At 44.0% G+C, this 23,769-nt stretch overlaps 1 protein-coding gene across 1 annotated transcript in view; it reads left to right on the top strand.

Moving 5' to 3' along the window:
- The window catches only part of zswim6 (zinc finger, SWIM-type containing 6), a 36,156-nt gene extending 28,615 nt beyond the window's left edge, over positions 1-7,541 (top strand). The window contains exons 10-14 of the mRNA XM_070989124.1: positions 455-590; positions 2,206-2,363; positions 3,058-3,221; positions 3,312-3,393; positions 4,978-7,541. Of these exons, the coding sequence (XP_070845225.1) occupies positions 455-590; positions 2,206-2,363; positions 3,058-3,221; positions 3,312-3,393; positions 4,978-5,840 (1,403 nt within the window). The 3' untranslated portion in view covers positions 5,841-7,541. The remainder of the gene's footprint in view (positions 1-454; positions 591-2,205; positions 2,364-3,057; positions 3,222-3,311; positions 3,394-4,977) is intronic.
- Positions 7,542-23,769: the final 16,228 nt, after the last annotated feature.

Below are 23,769 nucleotides of genomic sequence, written 5' to 3' on the forward strand. Positions count from 1 at the left end.
TCTAAATGATAACAATATGTTTTTCTGCTGAGGGAAACAACGTTTAATCGCTAATGTTTGCTAAAAATCTGCAGCTGTTTGAGGACATTTAGTCTATTTGAAACAACAAGATGGATTTCAGGAGGAACCAATGAGCTTTGAGCTGACACATGAAGGATCGTCTTGCTGGTGGACTCGTCCTCTCGTGGTGTTTCTGGACGTTCTGTGACGCCGTTCAAAGCGTGTTCGGCGGCTGACTAACAGAGCGATCATCGCTCTGAGTCAAACTGTTCAGACCAGCCTGTGTTTCAGCAGCGATATCAAACAGGCTGGGAAATAATCTCACGCACAAGGTCGCCGTCCAGTCACGTGTGAGCAGACGAACTCGGCGCCGCTCGCTGAAATCTGTGTTTTTGCAGTGAATCCCTTCAGGTTGACGCTGCAGAGCCTGAACTGGTGTCTGTCTCTCTTCCAGCTGGTCCTTACAGCGGTCTGGGGGAGCTGGTCTACAGGGAGAGCGTCCCCATGCACACCTTCGCCAAGTATCTCTTCACCTCTCTGCTACCTCATGATGCCGAACTGGCGTACAAAATTGCACTGAGGGCCATGCGGTGAGTCGACCCCCCCCACCTCATTTAAACAGTGATCTGTCCCACCACACCTATACTACTGTGGCATATATGTTATATTATTTTATATATTATTATATTATTGTTGTTATATTATTTATTCTGCATGGTTATACTGCATTATTCTACTACTACTACAGCTGCTAGTATTATTATTCTTATATGCTACTATATACTATTATTACTGTAGCCTTAATATGGCTATTGTTAATATTGTTTATTATTTATGTTTGACTTATATTGTAGTACAGTGTATGTATTTTTACATATTCTCAAAGATATTTCTTATTGTCTGTTTCGATTTTATTCACCTCGTTGTGCGATGGGATAGAAGTATCCTGATTCAGACATGCACGGTGGTAATCTCTGTGTTTTCATGCGTTCATGCCGTCAGTGTGGATGAACACATGAATGAACTCTTTCCATGAAGCATGTGAGCAGGCAGGAATTAAACTTGACGTCTTCAGACGCTGTAAAGCAGGCAGCGGCGTTTCTCTCTCTTAACGTTAAATGATGAAATCGGTGGATACCTGCGAGTGGCTCGAGGCCGAACTGTTAATCCATCAGTGACGCAGACGGAGAGGAAACAGGAAGCTGTCCTCTTCCTGATGTCAGCCTGAACTCTTACTGTTGCTCTAACAGGTAGATGAAACCTGCGCTGTGTTCATGTCTGATGTTTTAGTCCAGACATCCACAACAAACCACGATTTTACGACTGCGACAGAATCAGACAGAACCAGCACGAACACGAGTCGATGACAACAGGAAGAGAAAAGCCGCGTTAACTTTGCTGCCACACAGTTTTGTCAAAGCTCCTTTAAGATTTACTCGCTCTTGGAAAAGCATCATTTTAGGGTTGTAGGGTCTGTTTCAGTCTGGACGGAGGACTGACTCCAACGCTCTGTCGGTGACGAGAGGAGGAGGAGAAATAAAGAGCGACAGGAAGTTACTGCCCCGCTTTGGTCTGGACCTAAGCGCTGCTCTGCTCTCTTTAAGTCTCGTTTGGTTTGCGTGTGATGGATCCTGAGACAGAGAAGGAAAGGAGAGGCAGATTTAGGAGCTATCTGGGGCACTGTTTAATGACAAAACCTCCTTTTGCTGGAATATTCACTAAATAATTCAGCACTGCTGAAAACGAGTTTTATAAAATGTGTGAATAATAAATACGTGCTGTTGGTTTCCTCCCTGACCGCCACGGGTGTTACGAAACTTTATTTCCTCTCGCCCAAATTAAACCCCTTTGATTTTTATGATATGTAAATCTTTATATCTTTTTAATACCAGACTGGAATCACAAAGCAGGAATATTAGAGTGCAGAAACGTGGACTCAGAGCAGCTGTAACAGGAGAGCGTTTGGGGGAAAAGGGATCGAGCTGTTATTTTTAAACTCATCCTTATTCTCGGCGCTCGTGGCCTGAGGCGAAGATCCACCTGAGTCGAGGTGTGGATGAAAACTATTGATTGATGCTATAAAAGGAACGCTGCACCTCCATAACTTCTTTACCTTCATGAAACGTTCCTCTGAGTGGACGGATCAGCTGTTCTGTGTTTACGTCCAATAAAGGACTAATAAAGTTTTGTTTTCTCTGCGCTCAGGTTGCCGGTCCTGGAGTCCACCGCCCCCTCCGGTGACTTGTCTCGGCCTCACCATATAGTGTCCGTGGTGCCCAACCGCCTCCCCCGCTGGTTCACTCTCAGCCACATAGAGACCCAACAGTGTGAACTGGCCTCCACCATGCTCACTGCTGCTAAAGGTACTCACACATTCACCAGCAAAAGCGTTTATAGCTGTTCAAACACTCGAAGGACGATTAAAATCCAGCTCCTGTTTTTGGGTGGAGGTTAGCCGAGCTGAGCGGAGACGAGACGAGTTCCTGCAGCGTTCACCAAATTCACTCCCAGGCCTTTTTAAAACCACATGGAATACACTTAATTACCTTTTTCACCATTAAAGCAGCCAAAGAACGACAGAAAACCAGTGGCAACAAAAGGCCTATAATTATTTATAAAGCACATTTTAAGTAAGAAGAATTTAGACTTTCATAAATGACATCAAAGACTTTTTAATACCCTCTAAGGCCTTTTTTCATGAAGCTGAACTGGATGCTTTTTAAGAGCAGCTCATTTGACCAGTTTTTATTGAAGAGTAACTTTGCTAATAAAGTTTCTTGAGCTCCAGTGATGAAAGCAGCTTACAAACAGCTGCTTCACAATAAAAGCATGGAAGGTTTTCATTGTGAAGGAGCAGAAGCAGGAAGTGGAAGCTGTGATCCGACTGATCGGTGAAATTCTGAAAGTTATGAACGAAACTAAACTCCAAACTATAGAGATTCAGAAGAAGCTACAGACGGAGATTTAACGATCCTGTTAAATATCAGTCGTGTAGAGAAAAGCTGAGCTTGCACTGGGAGAGGAGAATGACTCTCTGCTGGTCTGTTGTGTCTCCAGGCGATGCTCGCAGGCTGGAAACAGTGTTAGAGTCCATCCAGAAGAACATCCACTCCGCATCCCACATCTTCAAACTGGCCCAGGATGCCTTCAAAATCGCCACCCTCATGGACAGCCTGCCAGACATCACGCTGCTCAAAGTGTCCCTGGAGCTGGGTCTTCAGGTACACAACACACACACAGAAACACACACACACAGAAACACACATCTCACATCATGAAGATTCAGAGCCAGCATCGTGTTTCTCTTACAGGTGATGAGAATGACGCTGTCTACCTTGAACTGGCGGAGGAGAGAGATGGTGCGATGGCTGGTCACTTGTGCGACTGAGGCTGGTGAGTTGGCTTTTCCCACGAAAGAAAACGAACCTCGTGTGACGTGTGTGCAGCTAACAGCGCTAACGGCGGCAGATTTACCACTTTGGTCCTTGATTTCACACAAAAAAAACCAAAACAAAAGCAAGCAGCCAAGCTAACATGCCCTTGATTGCTTGAGACATCATATAAACTGCGATGCTAGCCTAAACTCTGAAGCTAGCTTAACGTGTATCCGCCCTGATCGAGACTTCACATAATCCTGTAGATTGCTAATTCTATGCTATTTGGCTTTGGAAATAAAGTTAGGTCATGGCTGTGGGACATAAAGTAAGCTAGTTAGCCGTGCAGCTAACGGTTGCAGCTTACATTAGAGCAAACAAATCTTTACAGTTTTAAGAAGTATTTCCATGTGGTATGTGCACATTTGGAAGTTTAATTTATTACAATGCACCATATTTTATAAATTGATGTTTTTCATCAGTAACTAATGCTGTCAAATAAATGTAGTCTAGTATTAAGTACAGTATTTCCCAATTTGCCAATGTAGTCAAGTAAAAGTATAAAGTAGCATCAATTGAAACTTTTCATGAAAAATAGAAGTACCTAGAAATGTCCTTCAGTACAGTACTCGAGTAAATGTAATTAGTTACTTACTGAGGCACTGAACATCTCTCTAAGATATGATTGGACGTCTCCTGTTCAGGGGCGGGGTTTAATGAACTTCACAAGACCTTAAAAGTGTATTTTGGAGAGCTCTCGGCAGGCAGGGGGAAGGAATGACTGGCAGGGCACTAATTATGGAAGATTGTAGGCTCCTGACTGATTAAGTGGGCCTCATGTTTGGTTTGAATACTGAACCCCAGCGGCTGATTTCCCTGAAGTAGACAGGAAGCGGTGTCCAGAGGGACGGAGCTCACAGGGGGAAACCCTCCTCCCAGATGATTTCTTGTGAATGTGGGGGAGTGACTGGAGTCCCTGTTTCTGTGAGCTCAGTTTGAATGGATGCATTGAGAGGACGCCAGTTGGTGATGTAGTGTGAGGCCAGGCCGTAGAATATCAGAGAATTAGAAACAGACTCTCCAATTAGACGGTAAAAGGCCAAAGACCAGTGATGCACTTTGTTGAACTTCATCTCACTGACTTTGAGTTCAACAGTTCAGGATTGAAGTTAACGTTAGATGTGGATTGATTTTAAAGTCTTCAGAGTCTAAAAGGAGTATTTTTATTCAGCATGTTGATTTATTTTATTTATTTATTAAAGGATAAGGCCGGTGACATTTTCCTGTTTTCCCAGTTTTTTCCAACCTGTCCAGACACTCGCTCACATTCAAACAGTTCTTAGGAGAAAATTGTGCAATTGTTGGAGGCTATTTTCAGGTGTATGTCAATACACATTTGGTGCTTTAGTGTAGTTTATTGTTTATATTGTTACCAGACTTATTGTTTATGGATTCAGCAGTGGTGTTTCATCAGGGTTCATATAATGTAAGGCCACGTCAAGAATCAAAGGACCTAAGATTGAACCCTGAGGAACACCAAGACACAAGACTTTCCATCATGAGATCTAAACCTGACACTAACCTTCCTGTCCTCTCTGTCCAGGTGTGTTTGCGCTGGACAGCATCATGCAGAGCTGGTTCACCCTCTTCACCCCCACCGAAGCCACCAGCGTCGTGGCGAGCACCGTCATGTCCAACAGCACCATCGTTCGCCTGCATCTGGACTGCCATCAGCAGGAGAACCTGGCCAACTCCGCCCGCACCCTGGCCCTGCAGTGTGCCATGAAGGACCCCCAAAACTGTGCCCTCTCAGCTCTGACGCTCTGCGAGAAGGACCACATTGCCTTTGAGACAGCCTATCAGATTGTACTGGACTCAGCCGCCACGGGAATGAACTACACGCAGCTGTTTACAATCGCACGCTACATGGAGCACCGCGGTTACCCTATGAGGGCGTACAAACTAGCAACATTAGCCATGACTCACCTGAACCTCAGCTACAACCAAGACACACACCCGGCGATCAACGACGTGCTCTGGGCGTGCGCTCTCAGCCACTCGCTGGGGAAAAACGAACTGGCGTCTGTCATCCCCCTGGTGGTGAAGAGCGTGAAATGTGCCACCGTCTTGTCGGACATTTTGCGGCGGTGCACATTAACGACGCCGGGCATGGTGGCGCTGCACAGTCGCAGGAACTCTGGGAAGCTGATGCCTCTGGACAAGGCTCCGCTCAGGCAGCTGCTGGACGCCACGATCGGGGCCTACATCAACACGACGCACTCCCGGCTGACGCACATCAGCCCGCGCCACTACAGCGAGTTCATCGAGTTCCTCAGTAAAGCCAGAGAGACGTTTCTGATGGCGCACGACGGACACATCCAGTTCACGCAGTTCATAGACAACCTGAAACAGATATACAAGGGCAAGAAGAAACTCATGATGCTCGTTCGAGAGAGGTTTGGTTGAAAGAGGATCAAATGACCAAATCCACCATTTTTTTTTTTTTTTAACTTGAGTCTCCTTTTGTTATCCTCTCTGACTTGAAGCAAAAATCCTCCTAAAACAGCGCTCATGCAAATCTTATTCTATAATTTGGCACCGCGGGATCGAACGTGATGAACGCAATTCACCAGAGGCAAGTAATTGTACTGCGATGCGGAAAAAGTTGCATACATTCACAGTGAATATTTCTTTTGATTGTGGCCGAGCATGAGCGCAGACGGACAAGTTTGAAACTGAAGAAGAAGGAGAAAAACACTGTAAACCATAAAAGCAACAGCTGGTGTTGATGTGTATAAAACCATTAAGTTCAGAGAAGGAGAGAACTGTCGAGTCCTGGACGTTTCCCTTTATGTATGAAAGCGAGAGTAAGAGTTTTACACTGAGTATAAACTGTACTGTCCAGTGGCAAAATGTCCACCTTGCACTCCTCCTACTTCCCTCAGCTAACGTTCACAGCCTCAAAGAGAAGACAAATGGCTTTAAACCAAAAGGAGCAACTCCATCTGAAGTGACAAGTACCTCTTTTTAAGGATCCAGCTTTACTCTTTCCCCTCCAGGTCCTCACCCGTCTGCTTGGTGAAGTGAAAGAAAAACTCCAAATTCACAATCAGAATTCATTTCCTGGGTCCGTATTTCGTTCTGCCGCCTTCAGGCTGATTGTTCCGGCTTTGCAGTGTTGTCTCAAACATCCAGTACGCTTATTTTCTGGACACGTTTGTCTCAGAAACACAAACTGTCACAGTGCTTGCTCTTGTGGGAACTGTCAACATGCATTCTCAGGGATTTCTCTTAAAAAAGCTGACAAAAAAAGAGAACAAAAGCATTTTATTGTCCTGTATATATGAAAGTATATGTCTGAATATTGAAAAAAAAAATGTATATGTTAACTAATTTATGACAGAATATTCTATGTAAGGCACAATACTTGAAGCTGCAGTACAAGAAAAAAACATATCAGAAGGACTTCAAAACGTTCGCCTTGCATTGCATCAGGGGCCACTTCAGACTGTGGTGCACGCCGGCCGGTTTGGCTCTGCAGACATGTAATGAACTGCAAAAAACCGGCCAGCGGTGAGACGGGAAGCGGACATGCAAAGTGTGCATTCTCCTGAACACAGAAGCGTATTGAGGATTGTAGGAGTCGGAGAAAGAGACGACTGTGGAGGCAGAGCGGCAACAACATACCCGCTGGCAGCCGCTGCCGTGTTTCAGCCCAGTAAAATCTGCCCTCGTGTCTCTTCTGCGGCGATTGGGTCACAAAACAAAGCTCTGTTTGACGCCCGGTGTTGTCCACGCCTCCTCCTCTGACATCTCGACTTTGTGCAGGACAGAAAGTTGCTCTATACTGTAGGTCTCGACTGTTCCACTTTTCTTTTTTTATGCTTTTTGTGTTTCTTTTTATTTTGTTTTTCCTCTTCAGTTTACTTTGTCTCTAGAATTCCTCACACAAGAACAGCCTTCTTTCTTGCCTTGTCTTAATGCTTTAAAATAACCAAATGGGAGTTCTAACTACCAAACTTTGTTCTTACGCCAACCAGCTTCAGTTACGACCTTGTAGTGTCTTTAAGTTCCAGCTGAACCGGCCCTGTATTCTGTGCTTTAAAAGCTCGTTTCATCTCAGTGTTGTCCGTTTGTTCCCTCGTTAGGGGTCTGTTCGTAGCTCCTTTTTGTTTAGAAGCAGCGTTTGCTCCCTTTTATTTATTACGTTAGGTAAATGATTGTACAACCATGTCAACATGTTCATGAAGTTGAAACTAAGATTTGATACACTGATTTATTTATGTAACTAAATCACTGTTTTATAAACTTGTTAATGAATCAACGTTTTGTTTTGATTAAATTCGTTTTTTGAGAGGATTAAGTCTCTGTGTTGTTGATTATTTAAACTCTTGCTCTCTTGGCTGTGAATGAGAATAACAGAAATTTAAGGTTGAGCGTGAAAGTTGATTCTTCACCTTCGAAATTAAGGTTTGTCAAAATAATCTTAATCAATACTTTTGCGTAAATCCTCAACAAAGGACTGAATTGAAGCGTTCCCATCAACGTGTTGACTCTAGTTGTATTCCAGTAAATTTGTCCAGCAGCAGGATGTTGACACAGATGTTTATCCCAAAGTTTTAATGTTGAATTTGGTCCACAGACGACTCGCAGTCCTCGAGGGGGAGGTCATAATTTCTCTTAGTGCTCATTTTACTTCCTGCAAAGATAAATTTGGAATTTTAAGCTTTCCTTATCCCACTTCCTGTCTGTTGTCAGGGGCCTGAATAGGAAGGAAGCTCTCACAAAAAGGAGGTTTTGTTATGGAAACAAAGGACCTTTAAATGATGCAAATATGGCCCAAACTGAAGCAAAATACAGATTTTATTTTACTAAATTAGTGTCACTTTCTGGGGTTTGGAGAAGCTCTGCTGCACTTCAACACTTCTTTCTTTTAACTGCGTCTTTGTCAAATTTACAGCCATGTAGAATATGCATTCAATGAACTGTAACACCCTGATTGACATCAGTTATTTTGGATTTCATCTAAATAAGGTTCGACTCATTTTATAGTTCATGGTTAAAATACACATTTTTTGTCGAGACATACTTTCTAAAGCGATTTCACGATTCACAAAGTCTATAAAGAGATACGAAACAATTCCTGTTTACATTTGAGTATCAATGACCTGGAAGGGCTTGATTTCCTGTTGACCTGTGACCTCTGTGGTGTACGTTTTTTCGCGGTAGTGGGGGAGAGAGGGGGAAAATTAGCGTGAAGCAGGGAGCTTCACCCGTGAGAGTTGGCGCAGACAATGTTTTAAGTGTGTATTTTAATACATGGACTGTTTGCGGACTAAAGCCATGTTAAGTTTGTGAGCTTGGGACTGTTAACTGTCGTCGAGGTCCGTTTCCTCCTTCGAGTTCAGCTGAGGAGGCTAGCTTAGCACAGGCTAGCTTAGGCAGGGCTAGCCGCGCGGTGTCATCGTAGCGGGAGAAGAGCTTCAGTGTTCGACGCGGTGGTTTCTTCAGCTGTGGACGCTTTTCTGAAGAGGAGCTGCGGTCCTGTACTCCTCAGACACGGAGCTGCCGCCACTCTTTTCTCCACACTTGGAAGCGACGCTGTCCCGTTTTCTTCAGACGCTCCTGCTCTACTTTCGCCACACGGAGGTAACGCTGTTCAGTTCCGTCACGAGCCTCAACGTTAAGCGCGCCAACTAAACTCAAATGCAAGTTTGCTTAGAGGACAGAAGTGCACGAAAAGAGCAACGGACAAACTAATCAAAACACCGCTGGTTTTTCTTTCCCTTTATTACTTTTCCATCTTGTGGGTTCATGTGAATTTTTGACTGTTCAATATACATCTTAATTGAAGTACTGTGACACAGTGAAGACTGGTTAATTAATATTACTGACATACTCCATACCCGTATTAACCTGCTAGCCTCTCACTGAAATTTAAAGTGAGCCAGATCATACATGACTCCAGACAAGTGCTTTTATGAGGCGTCTGCCACCATTTTCCCTGAGTTCAGGTGTTAAAAGGGTTGATGCTTTAAAGATCCTTTCATAAAGTATTAGTCCAATCACCAGCCGATGGTGGAAAGGGTTAGGCAACATTAAGATTAATGAATTATTTCTCGCCACTGTCGCCAAGTGCTTGCTCATGGGGGAATTGTTGGTTTCTCTGTAGATAAAAGAGCTTGGTCTGTACCAGCTCTATATGGAAAGTGTCCTGAGACAACTTCTGTTGTGATTTGGCGCTATACAAATAAAATTGAATTGAATTGAATTAAATAGATGCCAGAGGTGATTTCTTTTGTAATATTCAAACATTTAATCAATGACAAAAGCATAACTGAGTCAGCTAATAGAATATTTCTGAGCTTGGAGTCTGTTATTTCTAGCTTTTAGATGCAACTGCTGTTGTTTGCTATAGTGTTATTTGGTGGGGTAAGAGGAACCAGTCCAAACGGGCAAACATTTCCAGAGAAGCAAGGCAGGCAGGCAGCAGGTGAAAATCCAGGTAAATCCAGGCAACAGGAAAAACCAGATCAGATAAATAGCTGGAACTCAAAGGCATGACTTACATTGCAGCTCAGACGAACGGGCAGAGGAACAATGGATCTGGGCTGGTGTACATACATAACATGAGTGACTGATGAGGGAGTGAGGTGCAGAAACGGGCGGGGAAGGTCAGGTGAGGGGAATGAGGTGATTGCAGGGCAGATGAGTGAAGTCGCCTGGTGGACAGGTAAGGAATAGCTCTGAAGAGGGATGGGGAGGCAGAATGAGTGTCAACAGCTGAGAGGATAACAGCACTGCGGTGTGGAAAAGTAAAAACTCAGATTTTTACTGAAGTAAAACTTCAAAAGTATTAACACCAAATTATGCCTGAAGTACCAAAAGTACTCATTATGCAGAATGGCTCATTTCAGAATAATATATGCTACTAATTGTAAGTATTGATTATAATGAGTTCATCACTTTAATGCTGCAGCATGTAGAGATGGGCCTCTTTTTAATTGTGCCGCTGGGTAGCTCGTGAATTTTCTCCCAGGGATCAATAGAGTTTGTCTTATCTAAAATAATACTTCATAATTATTGGTTGATTATATTTTAGAACTAATCTGGATCTGCGAAGTAATCTAAGTTATCAAGTAAATACAAGCTGCAATAAAAGCTTAACATAAACATGTTTCAGGGCAGAGCTGATCTATTTTAGAGGCTTATAAGGGGCCGTCCAGAAATTATTAGCAGGAGGGGGGAGGTCGGAAAAAAGGGAGGGTTAAGTATTTATAGTCTATGCAGTCTGAGGTTTTTAGGAGAGCAGGGGGGAGTCGCTTAATTTTGCACTTATATTAGTGATTAAATTCACATCTGAAATGACCCTCCAACTGTCCACACCTGCACACACACACACACACTCACACACATGTACATCATGTTGTATAGACCTCGATGCCATCGCTACCTCAGGCTATTTTTTGGACCACACACACACCAAAATGGTGTCTGCGTCAGTCAGAGCGTATCCTGTAACCAGGCAGCAGCTTATTTTTGTAACTCCATCTGTGTAACCAGCACCACAGATAAATCTTATCACCCTTAATCACACGTATCCTATGTGGACGGGCCTGTTGTTCCACTCCTGCTGCCATATTCATGGTCTGTATTATCTGTCGGTGATGGGAACTGCAAAAACTGCTTATCTCACGATATCAGATGTCAGAATTACCTATAATCTCTATTAGAAAATATCTCAGGTCCAACAGGCATTTCAACCAAAATGTATTATTTTTTATTTTGCCATCATCTGAGCTCGAAATAGATAATCAAAGATATAAAGCAGATAATGAGGAATAAAACGTCTGGAAGTGGAAGTCAAAGTAAGATGAACAAATTTTAGAAATGTAAAGAATGTCCTGTTGACCGTCTCTGTTTCAGCAACAAGGAAGTGCACCTTTAATGAAATATCTGACTCGTTTTATATAATAACTCATATTTTAAGATTGATCAAATCAGCTTCCAGACCATCACAGCAAAAAGCAGCAGGATTTGTGATCATATAGTGTTTGTAAGTTCATTTACGAGCAAAAACTTCTATCAAGTTAAATTCATCTGTTCACACATCAAGCTAATGTACTGCTACAACACAAAGTAAGCTAGCTGAGCTAGTTTTAGGCTAGTTGAAAGAAAACGCTATAATGCACACAGTAAGTTAGTTGAGGCCGAAGCTAGTTGTGAGTTAGCACAGTTGTAAGGATGTAAGCTATGTCCAGGCTAGCTGTAAGATGTGTGTAGGCTAATTGTAAACTTGTTATAAGAGCGTAAATCTATATTATGCACACTTGCAATAAAGTTTTTATATAATTTGGGCATCTTTTTTGAGAAACTTTGGCATTTGTGCGTAGAAACCAGTGAATTAAAAAAATGTAATCAAATATTTTTTCTCTTTTATTCAGGAAATGTTGATTTTACACCCACATATTCACACCTTTTTTTTTTGCAGAAACAACCAGTATGACCACGACTACAAACATTAACAGCAATGTAGACTGTAAAATGATGAAATTAAAATGAGTGCATGATATTTTAGATATGAGCTGATGGCGGACTGAGCCGTGGGCTGGGAGTCTGACCCTGGAGCTGCAGAGCGGTAGATCACCGCTATTCAGTTTCGAGGCAGAAATATGAGGTTGGACAAAGCACCTTGGTGAAGATTACTAGACTGCACCAATCATCCATCACACTCAGACTTGTCCTTGGAATACATAATGTAATGATAATCTGATCCAGTATGCAAATGAAGGCACGGTGGGGTGACTGCAGGGAGAGCAGCCCACCTGCCCCACAGTACAAGTAGCCGCTAACCACAGATCTGCTGTCAGATTACAGCCCGCAGTGGCTTTAAAGCAGTCAGGAACGTAAACAAGAACAAGCAGATGTGTCTGAAAGGCGTTTTCTTTCTCTGTTCCTGTTAGTTGGCCAACAGCATTATCTGCAGGTCGGTAACGTGATGTAGCGTCTTTATGAGATTAACAGTAGTGTAACCAGCGTGGGTTTGCACCAGTGTTTGTTTTCAGTGAGAGATGTGATGGTTTCCATGTCTAATCCATACCAGAGCTGCTGTAAGCACAGTCCCATTGATTTAATGCGCCGTGACGGTCACGCCAACTCAGCTAATTAGACTTGGTGTCTGGCGACGGTAAACTCATTTCAACACGCACATGCGCACATGCAGAGATGCTCATACTGTGATGGGGACTCTTCATGAGGGCGATGTTTGGAAGCCATGTTGTGTGTTGCCCCCGTTGACGACAGGCATAAATTTGCATGTGACAGAATGTGTTAGAAATAGATGATGTTTTACATGAGACTTTATTAGACTTTGGCTTCTGGGGGACAAACGTTTAGGCTAAAGACAGTAGTGGTTTAGCTTAGCTTAGCATAAAGACTGAAAGAGAAAAATGAGAGACAAGAGCACATTTGATTTGCAATAACTTTCCATCACTGCTGTTTTTCCATAGTGCATCCAGATTATATAAAGAACAAAACAAAGATTTTTATGCGATTAAGACCACAACACGTTAACTGAACTCGTCTGGAAAACCACCAAACTTTGAACCATGTTTTCTAAATGTTGGCTTTGTTGGCGAAAGGAAAACTTCTTAATGTCAAACAACCCAATAAAATCACATGATGACACCATGAGACCAGTATAATGGTACTCCATCCAATATATAATGATGAATATATCTCTCTAATCTGAAAATGCCACACCAGCTCTATGACTTGCATGTCATTGCTGGCTCGTCCCTGACCAATCATGGCCTGCTGTTGACAACAAGAATGTAAAAAAACAATGGCATCCACAGTGGTGTGTATGATACCGGCTGTGCTGTGTTTGTATAGTTTGGTAGTTCCGCCTCGTAGCACCGACAGCATCGTTCATCTCACATGTTTACAGTTGTAGAGCGCCCTGTGCTCCTATTGGTCAACGTCACTGAGCACATGGTGGAATTTGTCACACTCGGTGATAGAAGGTAGAAACATCCTGACTCTCTGGAGTAGTACAGGACGGCCATTTTTGTCTCTGATGTGTGTCAGTCTGGCTGTCACTGTGGCGGAGTATCCTCGAACACACACAAACCAGCGCTGTTACTGTCGAAGGAGGCTCTTCTTCCTCTGCTCTTGAGAAATATTTGATTATCTTGTTGGAGTGTAACCGTCCTGCTTCGCTCTGCCAATAAATTCTGAGACTGAAATTGGAGCCAGCGCACCGGAACTGATGTCTTTTCACACATCCACATCAAACATAAGCCAAGCGGTGTCACACTCCACCGCAGCCGGAGCGTCTGCGCCGGGGTTGGAACATCCGTTTATTATTTCATCATTTCAATTACAGCACAATCGTCTCCGCGAGGATGCGTCATGTTTCTAACCTTTTCTTACAGGATGAAAACAGTCGCTCTCGTTTCCCCCTTCGCTCTTTCATCTGTGCCAACCAGACTCACCGTGGGAGCTGTTGTTGTTTCCGCTCTGAGCCTCGTGGCCCTGTAAGGTAGAAAACCTTCATATTCACGGCTTTAAAGGGAATCCAAAATGTCACAAGCCGGTGCGATTGCTGTCCATAAAGTTTTCATAAATGTCACAGTGAAGGAAACAGCCAATAGCAATTAGGTGTTTCCTGAAAGGCCACCTCTAAATCAGAATCCTCCCAGCTGAAGCACAGGAAGTGAGAATCTGGTGAAACAGCAACGTGATTCATGACATTATTGAGGTCATTTCAATTTCAATAGGTTGTGTGAATATGTGAAGATCTGCTTTTGTTTGATTCATCTCATTTTGTTGTTTAACGGAGCACAGGGGGGCTTCGTCTGTGAGCTCTGTGGCGTTCCTCCATCACCACGCCAAGTCCAGCAGGTCAGTCTTACAGGACGTGCTTGATTCACATACAGTTACTCTCTGGATTAAACCTGAGGTCACGGTCAGTTACACCACCGACCAGTAATGAAAGACAATCAGTGTCTCGCTGGACCAATTGAAAATATCCTCTCTGGTCTCCTAGCAACAGAGTAGGGCCTCTCCGCCTGTTGATTGGCATTAACAAGCGCTGCTGATGGTGGTAAGTATCATCTCTTCACCCGGAGCCTTTTCACATGTGAACAGTGATTTCAGAAATATCCCAACGATCGTGTGGTCGAAGAAATTCCTCATTAAGACCTAAATTTGCTCATTTTGTTTAATCTGAGAAGACAAGCAGAGTATAAACATGGAATAAATGGTTTCTAAAACACTCAGAAGTATTTGTGATGTATGATATTTGTCAACAAATTCATTTCTCATATGAAGACATTATATTTATATATATATAAGACAGAATGGAGATAGTAATAATAAAAATAAGGATGAAAATTGAAGCATCAGAGGTCTCCAAACTCTGTCGTCCCTTTAATGAGATGGCTGTCATCTATCTGGTCAGGTGATTGTAACAGGGTTCTTCTGGTTTGAGGTTCCTCTACAGTCTGTCCCCGAGTGGAAATATGTGGAAGCTTTTATTGATATTTATGACCGGCGTTTATAATTAAGCACTAATTAATACCTCCAGAGCCGACGCCTGAGCGCTGTCAGATGATTAATATTTATTCTCTTACCTAACAGGCCAGCTGATCGCCCCACTCAAGCTCATCACCACCTGACAGGAAACAGCCCAAGTCTCAGATCAGAACTGCCCCCCCCCCGTCGACCTTCCTGCAATAACTCCTCGCCACACGATGGAACTGTGTAATGTAATCCCCCCTGTGAGATTTACGATGAGACAATTAAAGGGAATTAATACATTAAAGGTAATTTATATGCCTTTGTTAAATTTCACCTGAGGGCATCTATTACCTTTATATTGTGTTAAAGTGTGAGGAGCAGTTAATTAATGTGTTTTACCAGATTAAATCTGCTATCTCAAACTTAGTGGGCTGTTCAAAGACTGGTGCTAATGTTTGACTGTAATTACCTGTTAAGGTGGGTTTCCTCTTCAGTGCACAGGACCTGGTGTCAGCCCGGCAAAATTCACCTTCATGGGTGTTTTTTTTTTCTGTCCGGTCTATTTACAGCCGGCGGTGCAGTCTGACCTTTGCTTCTGCTCTTTGAACAAATCACGCCTGACGAGGTGGGTTTCCATCCACCTGTTACTCAAAATATCACAAAAAAGAAGAAAGACGTCAGATCTGCTGAAGAGAAGTTATCCTTCCTCAAATTAAAAGATGAAAAAGACAGAATATTCTACATTTCCACCATGTTTTCTGCATTTGTTTAAGGTTTATCTGGAGCTCTTTTAACCACGTCATCTTGTTGCGCCCTCTTCTTCTACAGTGGTATAACAGCACCTGACTCGAGCATCATCGCCACCTACTGCTTATCTCGATGAACCGCCTCCTAATAACAACTGATTTAAGTACGAGTGCATGAAATTCGTACTTCATGTGCTTAAATTTCACCGCTGCTGCAGCAGTCGGGATGTTTCTTGAACCTTGCGACTACCCATCCTGCTCTGTCTGTCTCCACCCGTCTCCGCCTCAGGATGACATGTCTCGTATATTCTGGCTCCCTCTGTTCATCGGCGGTAATCTGTCACTCACCGCGTGTTTCTCCACCTGAATGAAGTGTCATCCGCAGCTTGAGGAGCAGCGATAAAACAAGGCTTTGGTGTCAGCTTGTCAGATGTGGAGAAGCGAGGCATGGACAAAGACAAAGGTGACAGCGGGAAGAGAGAAAAGACGGGACTCTGCCTCGTGAGCGATTCAAACGCCCTCAGAGCGCCTCAGAATTGGGCGCTCGGCGTGAACCCGAGGGCTCGAGCAGTGACATGAAAGAGAAATGTGGTGGGTGGGAGCAAAGATGTGCCGCACATGTGATGAGTTCTTTAAGACCCTCTGCAGGTTCATTTTTGCCCGCTCTCTGCACCTTCGTTTTGGTCTTTGTGCAGCACCTTTGACACCGTCCTGACCTCACGTGCATGGCGTCATTCTTTCATCACAAACTCAGTCTGAAGCTGCCAGGATCCCAAAATCTGCCCTTTATTTATTCAAAAGCTTCTTATTCAAGTCGCCCTGATTAAAATACATAGAGAGCATAATATATAATATGTATATATACAAAACAGTGAGGGGGTCCGGCCCCCTCCTCTGCTGAGCACACCTGCTCTCAGTCATTCAAGGACTCACCTGCTGCCTTCCACCCAGCATTTGTCAAATCATCTGTTCATCTTTGTGGTCTTGACTGAGACTCTGCATCAAACCTTGACTATTTTTGCTGCTGCTTTGCTGCTATTTCAAAGGCCGCCTCTCGTCATTACGCTAAATTAGTGCTGACCCTGAACCTTATCTCTGCTCCACAGGCAAACCTCCAAAGAGCGGCCCGAGACCCGCCGAGGTCCGAACAGTCCTGAATGTCTCCGAGAGCAAACAAACAGAGCCGAGGGCGAAGGAGGCGCCGGGGGGAAAGGAGATGAAGGCGAGAGCGGATGAAAGGCTGTGGGGCTGAAAAAGGCTGTGCTGCAGGTGGAGGCAGGAGGCGGAGGAAGGTCTGCTGGTCGTGTGGCGGCAGCGAGAGGGCAGAGCAGCTGGAATGAGGCCACGCAGACTGATAATAAACTAAGAATGAAGAGGAGGGTGAGTCCATCAGATTAAAGATACCGAGATCACCACAGGAACACGTGAGAGTGAAGCAGGTGCAGCCATGCTAACAGCTCTGTGAGCTACATGCTAAGCACTTCCTGTTTACAAAAATCCATTCTGATTAACTTTTCGGCTTCAGATTTTGAAAATGATACCCTGACTGCCTCCTTCACAAACCCCCCCATCCCATTCCTATCTTGCTGTGCCAGATTTAGGGCTGCGGTCCTCGGCGCCTCTTAGAGGAGTTAGTGATCTGTAAAGTGACAAATGAACTCTGAAGCCTCAGTGGGGGCAGACTTCTTTATGAAATGCTGCTCTGCATCACACGGCGCTGCTCCCTGCTTCATTTACATCGGCTCATTATGAAGCTGGTGCGTTTCATTGTTTGGTGACTGCAGTGAGCATCATGTGGATCCTCTCTGCCACAAATGAAACGCATACAGCTACGAGACGTTACCCAGCTGCCATACCAGCACATGAGAAGAGTGAGCTGTGGAGGAAATGACCTCGCTGAAGCTTTGTGCAGGTGAGTAATAAAGGTTCTTTATGAAGCTGTAAAGAAGCTGCAGACTGGTGGTGAAGAAGTAAACACTTCTTGACTTTCAGTTTCAGTATTTAAGCGAGGAAACCGTCGTTCACTCGTAAAAAACGTTATCCGTGCTTCAGATAATGTACAGAAAATGATTAAAATGTGTTTTTACGAAGACATTCTGCTGCAGAGGCATTAATTTAGTAAATAGTCTGCATCAATTTTCTGTCTTTGTTATGTGATAACTTGGATGTGATTTCTCGCAAAATGCGTTTGCTGCTTCAAATAAGTAGAAGCACTTTTAGGAGACAGCTGTTATGAATTCATGAGTTGAATCATGTGAACATATGTGCTGAAAGTGTTAAGTAATGAAAGGTCAGGTCTGGCCTGTTCTTTGGATTGATTACTCATTGTCTGGTCAGGAATGAACAGATCTCCTCAGAGGACCAAAGCACGAGGATTCATGGTCTAAAGAACGTGTGTGTCTGTGCACACAGCTGAGATCTGTGTGGGATCCAGTCCTGGTGACCACAAACGTAAAAATCTGGCAGGACACCAACCAGCACGTCGTTAAATCTGTCATCTGTGTGTGTGCGCGTGCATGCAGGTCTGCATCTGTGCATGTATATGATAATAGACTTGTGTGTTTGTGCATACTCTGCCTGTGTGTGTGCAGCCTGTGTGTGTGCAGCCTGTGTGTGTGTGGAAGCGCAGGAGAACAATGGCGACCATGTGGCTGTGCCGGTGGTAATTGATGAATGGGATGTTTAAAGAGCAGAATATGAATGAAGAGGAGAGGACCCTGAGGGAATACTCCACACCATTGTAATCAAAGCCTTGATAGTGTCCCCGCCTTTGACTAATGGTCCCAAAAAGAAGCCTCTTACAGGCTGCCTGTTCAATTCCTTCACCTCAGTGTGGCCCAGACCTCCAGGGAGAGGCCGGCGGGGCGGGAGGGCGACTCACGCCGGATCTTTAACATCAGCCCAGCCTCGCCGTCACTCAGATACAGGTGAGATACCTGCGTGTGATCGCTTCAGGAGTGACATTTTCTGTCCTCTTACGTCCATTTCTCTTCGAGGCTCTGTACACCTTTCTCATTTTGGAGGTGTGTTCCTGTTCGGCGGCTGTTGATTTATGTAGTTCACATGAAGCCATTCTTCACACGCGGCTGAAGGAGGAGGTGGAGAACAAAGCCCGGATGAAGGATGGAGGGCAGGAAAAGTGCTAATACAAAGAAAATAATCCACAAACACAGAGACACGCATTAATTAATGACACTGTACAAAACCAAATGACTCCCATTCATACAGTGTTACAGCAGCTTTTACAAGGACATTCACAGCGACCTCCAGAGAGCTTCATGCTGCAGAACAACAAGGTATGAAAACTGCAGTATTCACAGCCTTCAGTATAAGTACCAATACCACGCTGTGAGTAAAAGTCCTGCGTTTTCTCTTTATCTGCTGTTTGCATTCATGTGATCATTCATGTTCCTGCTGTAGATGTTTCCTTTATATTTTCAAAAAGTGTGGCGAGCTCAGAAAAGCAGGCTGTTTTCAGCTTTGTGACGATGCTTTTTCAGCTGATGCAAGAGGCTTTTTAAAGAGTTTGTTGTTGTTGTTGTTGTTGTTGTGTTTCTTTGTTTCGTACTTCATTGTGTCTCCTGTGTTTCTCTCCCGGCTCCTGGACTCCTGCTGATGAGGGACACCTGCTGAACCTGCTCACCTGCTGCCCATCAGCTCATCAGCTCACCTTCTCCAACACTTCTGTGTCTTTGTTCTTTGTGCGGATCCACCATCAACCTCACTGCTGCTAATCAGAACACTAAGAGGGAATGCAGTAGAGGTAAGTATAAAATGGAAATATTCAAGTGAAGTACAGCTACCTTGAACATATACTTAAATACAGTACTTGAGTAGATGTACTCTGTTGCATTTCAGAACTGGAAAACTGCAGCTCTGACCATAGAAAACACATTTTTTTGGCTGTTTTGGAGCAAAACAAGCCGTAAACCAAACGCTGATGTCTCATGAAGCTGTAAATAGTTGTTTATTTACACATCTAAACGCTCCACTATGCTTATCAGCTCGTCTCTACCTGCTGTCTGCAGGTAGTGTTCACTGGGTCTTTACAGCTTTTCTTTTCTGCCCCTGTCTTTGGAAATGACGAGGGAGGTGAGAGCAAACCAGAACAACACAGCTGAGGGCTGTAATACAAAAAAAAATACTGAAGGATGTTAAAAAGCTGCGGAGGATTGAGAGGAACTGAAAAGGAGGGCGATAACTTGTCACTAGGAAGCAATTCAGAAAAAAACTCAATGGAAACAGACTTAGCGAATAAATTATGAAGCAGCAGCAAACAAAAACATCAGCCATGTTTGGAGCGATGAGGAGGACGTCACCTTCCTCAAGTCAGTGTATGAATCCAACATAAAGTCATATTTCCATCATGTTTTTCTACATTGAGCCAATATTCACATCACAGCATAAACCAAAAGTTCTCTGTGCTACATTTGGATGGATGGCGGGCTCCAGTGAGCGACTCCTGTTAGATTACACATCGTCATTTGACCTTTTTTGAGGATAAAATATTGATTATAGCAGCTTTAAATAAATATAATATCATCACTAATTGATAGGATCCACCAGCTGAAATGATAATTACTCCAATGACACAATTCCCTGATGACAAAATGCTAATTCTTGTTTTTATGATGCATTCAGGGGCACCAAACTGAGCAGTCGATGCTGTCGTTTTAAGCCCAGGGCCACAATATAAACACAAGTCCGAACACACAGAAGCTCGGTTACCTTTTTCTCTTAAATGTCACCACGGTGCAGGCCAGAATATACAATCCAACACACACACTGGCATTATTACAAATGTATGGTATTACTCCTGCAGTGTGTTCGTGTGGCCTTTGCCGGCGTCCTCAGAGACGTGGCATTGACAGACCTACAAACAGTAATTGGGCCATTATGACTCCCTGCGATGGTATTGATTCCACTGTTTTAGGTGCAGGTGGGTAATGGGTGTCTAGACAGAAGGGTTCATATTGCAGGCAGTAGGACCAGTATTAGATACAGTAATCTTGATGTTGTTCATGACTCAGGTGTGCTGTTGGCTGTATCTCAGCCTATTGGAAATTATGTCATTTAGCAGCACATTTGAGCAGTGATTGCTCAATATTTCTCTGTGCTGAGAGCAGTTTTCTTGTGCTGCAAGCTGCTATTTCAGCATGGAGAGATATTTGGGACAAACGTACGGACTAAGAAGAACTCTGTATGGAAAAGGGAGGCAGAAAACGTGGAGTCCTCTTTTCCCCGGTCCAATTATCACCAGAGTTAAAACTAATCCCAGCAGCCTCAAGAGCTGAGTGACTGCAATCTGTTCCAGGTTGCTTCCCAACTTTGAAAATGCAGTCACCTGGAGAGAAGAGAGCAGGTGAGAGGGATCTCATCGGAGCCTCGCTGCTGATCAGAATCAGACATTACTGAGGCTGGGTTTCCATGGCAATAATGTGCCGCCCCCTCCGTGACATTTGGGGTTTCGGCCGTTCAGGAGGTGCCCCCCTCCCCTCCTCGTCCGTCTGCCTCCTCGTCCCAGGCGTGAGCAGAATAGATGAGCAAGCAGCGTCTTGACCACGTTTTCACCTTGCGTGAATCTGCAGAGTTGTGTGCACAGCGTTCCCATGAGCTGCACGCCGCAGCATCCGGCCATGTGTGGCAAACACACTCCCCGCACTGCACAATGCTGCCGGTCCACAGAGAAATGCTGAGGCCATCGATTGCTTTCTCCACAGGGGCACAGTGTGCGACCTGTGAGCCCATAAAATGTCAATGGATATGAATTGTGTAAAGGACTCTTGATCCCCTAATTCAATATTGTAAAGCTTCACAAAAGGTCGTTCTGTAAAATAAAATAACAACAGCAGCTCGCAGCTTTCAGACATCTTTTCAGCAGCGTTAGATTTTTCAGTTAGTCCTGATTTTATATTATTTTAATGTGTTGCAGTATCACATGAGCCAGAACTGCAGAGAAAACACAACATTTAAAATTCAGAGAACGCAAGCAAAGACAAAGATGTGCTGAAAATACAGAGAACGAAAAAATCAGCTGCAAATACAAACAACCAAAACAGCAAAATACAGAAAACAAATAAATAAAAAAAAAAAAACTACTTCAAATACAGAAACACACAGCAAATATGAAAACGTGTCACAATCTGTTGGCTCCTTACCTGCTGCCACCTGCTCAGCCAGCGCTCTTCACCGTTCAGCCACGCCCACCTGCCTAATCACCTGGCGCACACCTGAGACTCATCTCCAATCAGTGCAGTGCTTACACTCACCTGTTCTCAGATTGTTCTTCGCCTTAATGCAAGACTCTCCAACATTATTCTTCAGATTGCTTTCCCAGTATCGACCTCATCTGTCTGTATCCCTGGTATCTACCTCCGCCTCGTGTCTCTGACTACGTCCCTCGTCCCTTTTGGATTCAGGATTCAGAGGGACATCAGACATTTCCTGGAGCTGTTGTTCGCTCTGAATGGAGCATCAACCCAGCTAAAACTCACAGAGACTTCCAGGTTCAGGTAACGCTGCTTTTGGGTCCTAAAAATGTGCAGCAGATGCAGAAAATCCATTGCAAAAATGCCAAAAAATACAACAAACAACCAAATACAACAAACATAACCAAATACATAAATTAACAGCAAATACCAACCAAAACAGCCAAATACAGAAAACGTAATCAACCTCAAAAATAAGCTGTAAATATAGAAAATACAGCCAAGAAACCAGAAACTCGTGGAGTCACTGAAGCTCACTGCGTCACTGAAGCTGGAAAAACGGTTTAGGTTTATTTTGGTTTCTGGTCACATGGTTCAGATGTTATCACTGATGTTTGCAGCACACGTTCGCCTTAGAAGCCTTCCAGTTCAAATAAACTGATGAAATACATCTGGTGTTTGATCTCTGCCGTCTCTGGGTTGTTTTCTGTTTGCAGTGCGAGTCATCACGCTGAATATCATCTGCTGTTGTTTGTTAGCTGCTCTAGATTGAGCTCTCAGGGCCACCGTCCAGATCAGAACCAGAACTTTCCTCCTCGTGCCACGGCTGCTGTTTCTAACACCAGATCCTGCTGCCTTCCCACCTTCTGCCTGAAATATTCATCTGGGAGAGTGCCGTCATGATGAAACACACATTTTAATGCTTACAACAAGGCTGCCCCGGGCTCTTTCACAGCATCAGTCACCTTCCATCAAATCAAAGCTGCTTCAGAGGGGTGAAAACCAACAGGGCCCGTATGCCTGATGCACCACAGCGGGAACAGCGGGACTGTCGGAGGGCAGCAGACCTTTCGAGGCAGCAAACATGTGGACGCTCGGCTCTCTGGTCCTTTGTTTGGTCTGTCGCAGATGTTTCTGTGCGCATGTGTGTGAGGAGGGAGCGAGGGGATGATTTTCGCTGTGGTCGACTGATCTCCTCGCTACATTAGTCCAGGTCATTCCAGCGACGGCTGCCAAAGCTGCCAGAAGACCAAATGAATGTCTGAGGGGCGACGGAGCCACCTCATGCATATATTCACAGGCCACGAGCGACACAACACGGAGCGAGACTCCAGCTTTTTAAAGCCAAAGTTTACTGTGCAGGACATGAACGTTTTCTGAGCTTTCAGTGTGCACAACGAAACATCCGGCTGCAACTCAGCCTGAATGTCCGTAACTGATTATGCACAGAGCAACAATAAATGTGACACCTCATCTGCGTCTAACAATAGAAGCTTATAAAATTGTGATATTTCTATAATATTATGCAAATAAATGTGCAGACCTTTGTTAATATCCAGCTCAACACAAGTCGCTCTGCTTCAGTTCATATTACTGTTTTTAGCCAAACTGGCAGTGGTCGGTTTGAAATATCTATTCCTACTTTTAATGAACTGACATTAAATTAGCTGCAGACATTCATGTCCCCCAGAGGTTGAACTGCATTAACTTTGCTCTCACGTATCAGTCTTTCCATCATTAGATCACAATATATGTAACATTAAATACTTACAAAGCACTTTGACCAGGGTTTGCATCCAGAAATGTTGCATCTCAATTCACTGCGAACTTTTTCTGCATCAAACCAAACCAACATCTTTGTGGTGGTGCTTTGAGTGCATATGACCATAAAAATTTTAATAAAGCTAAGCTCACTAC

The sequence above is a fragment of the Chaetodon trifascialis genome, chromosome 20 (genome assembly GCF_039877785.1).
Source record: "Chaetodon trifascialis isolate fChaTrf1 chromosome 20, fChaTrf1.hap1, whole genome shotgun sequence".
Taxonomy (NCBI): domain Eukaryota; kingdom Metazoa; phylum Chordata; class Actinopteri; order Chaetodontiformes; family Chaetodontidae; genus Chaetodon; species Chaetodon trifascialis.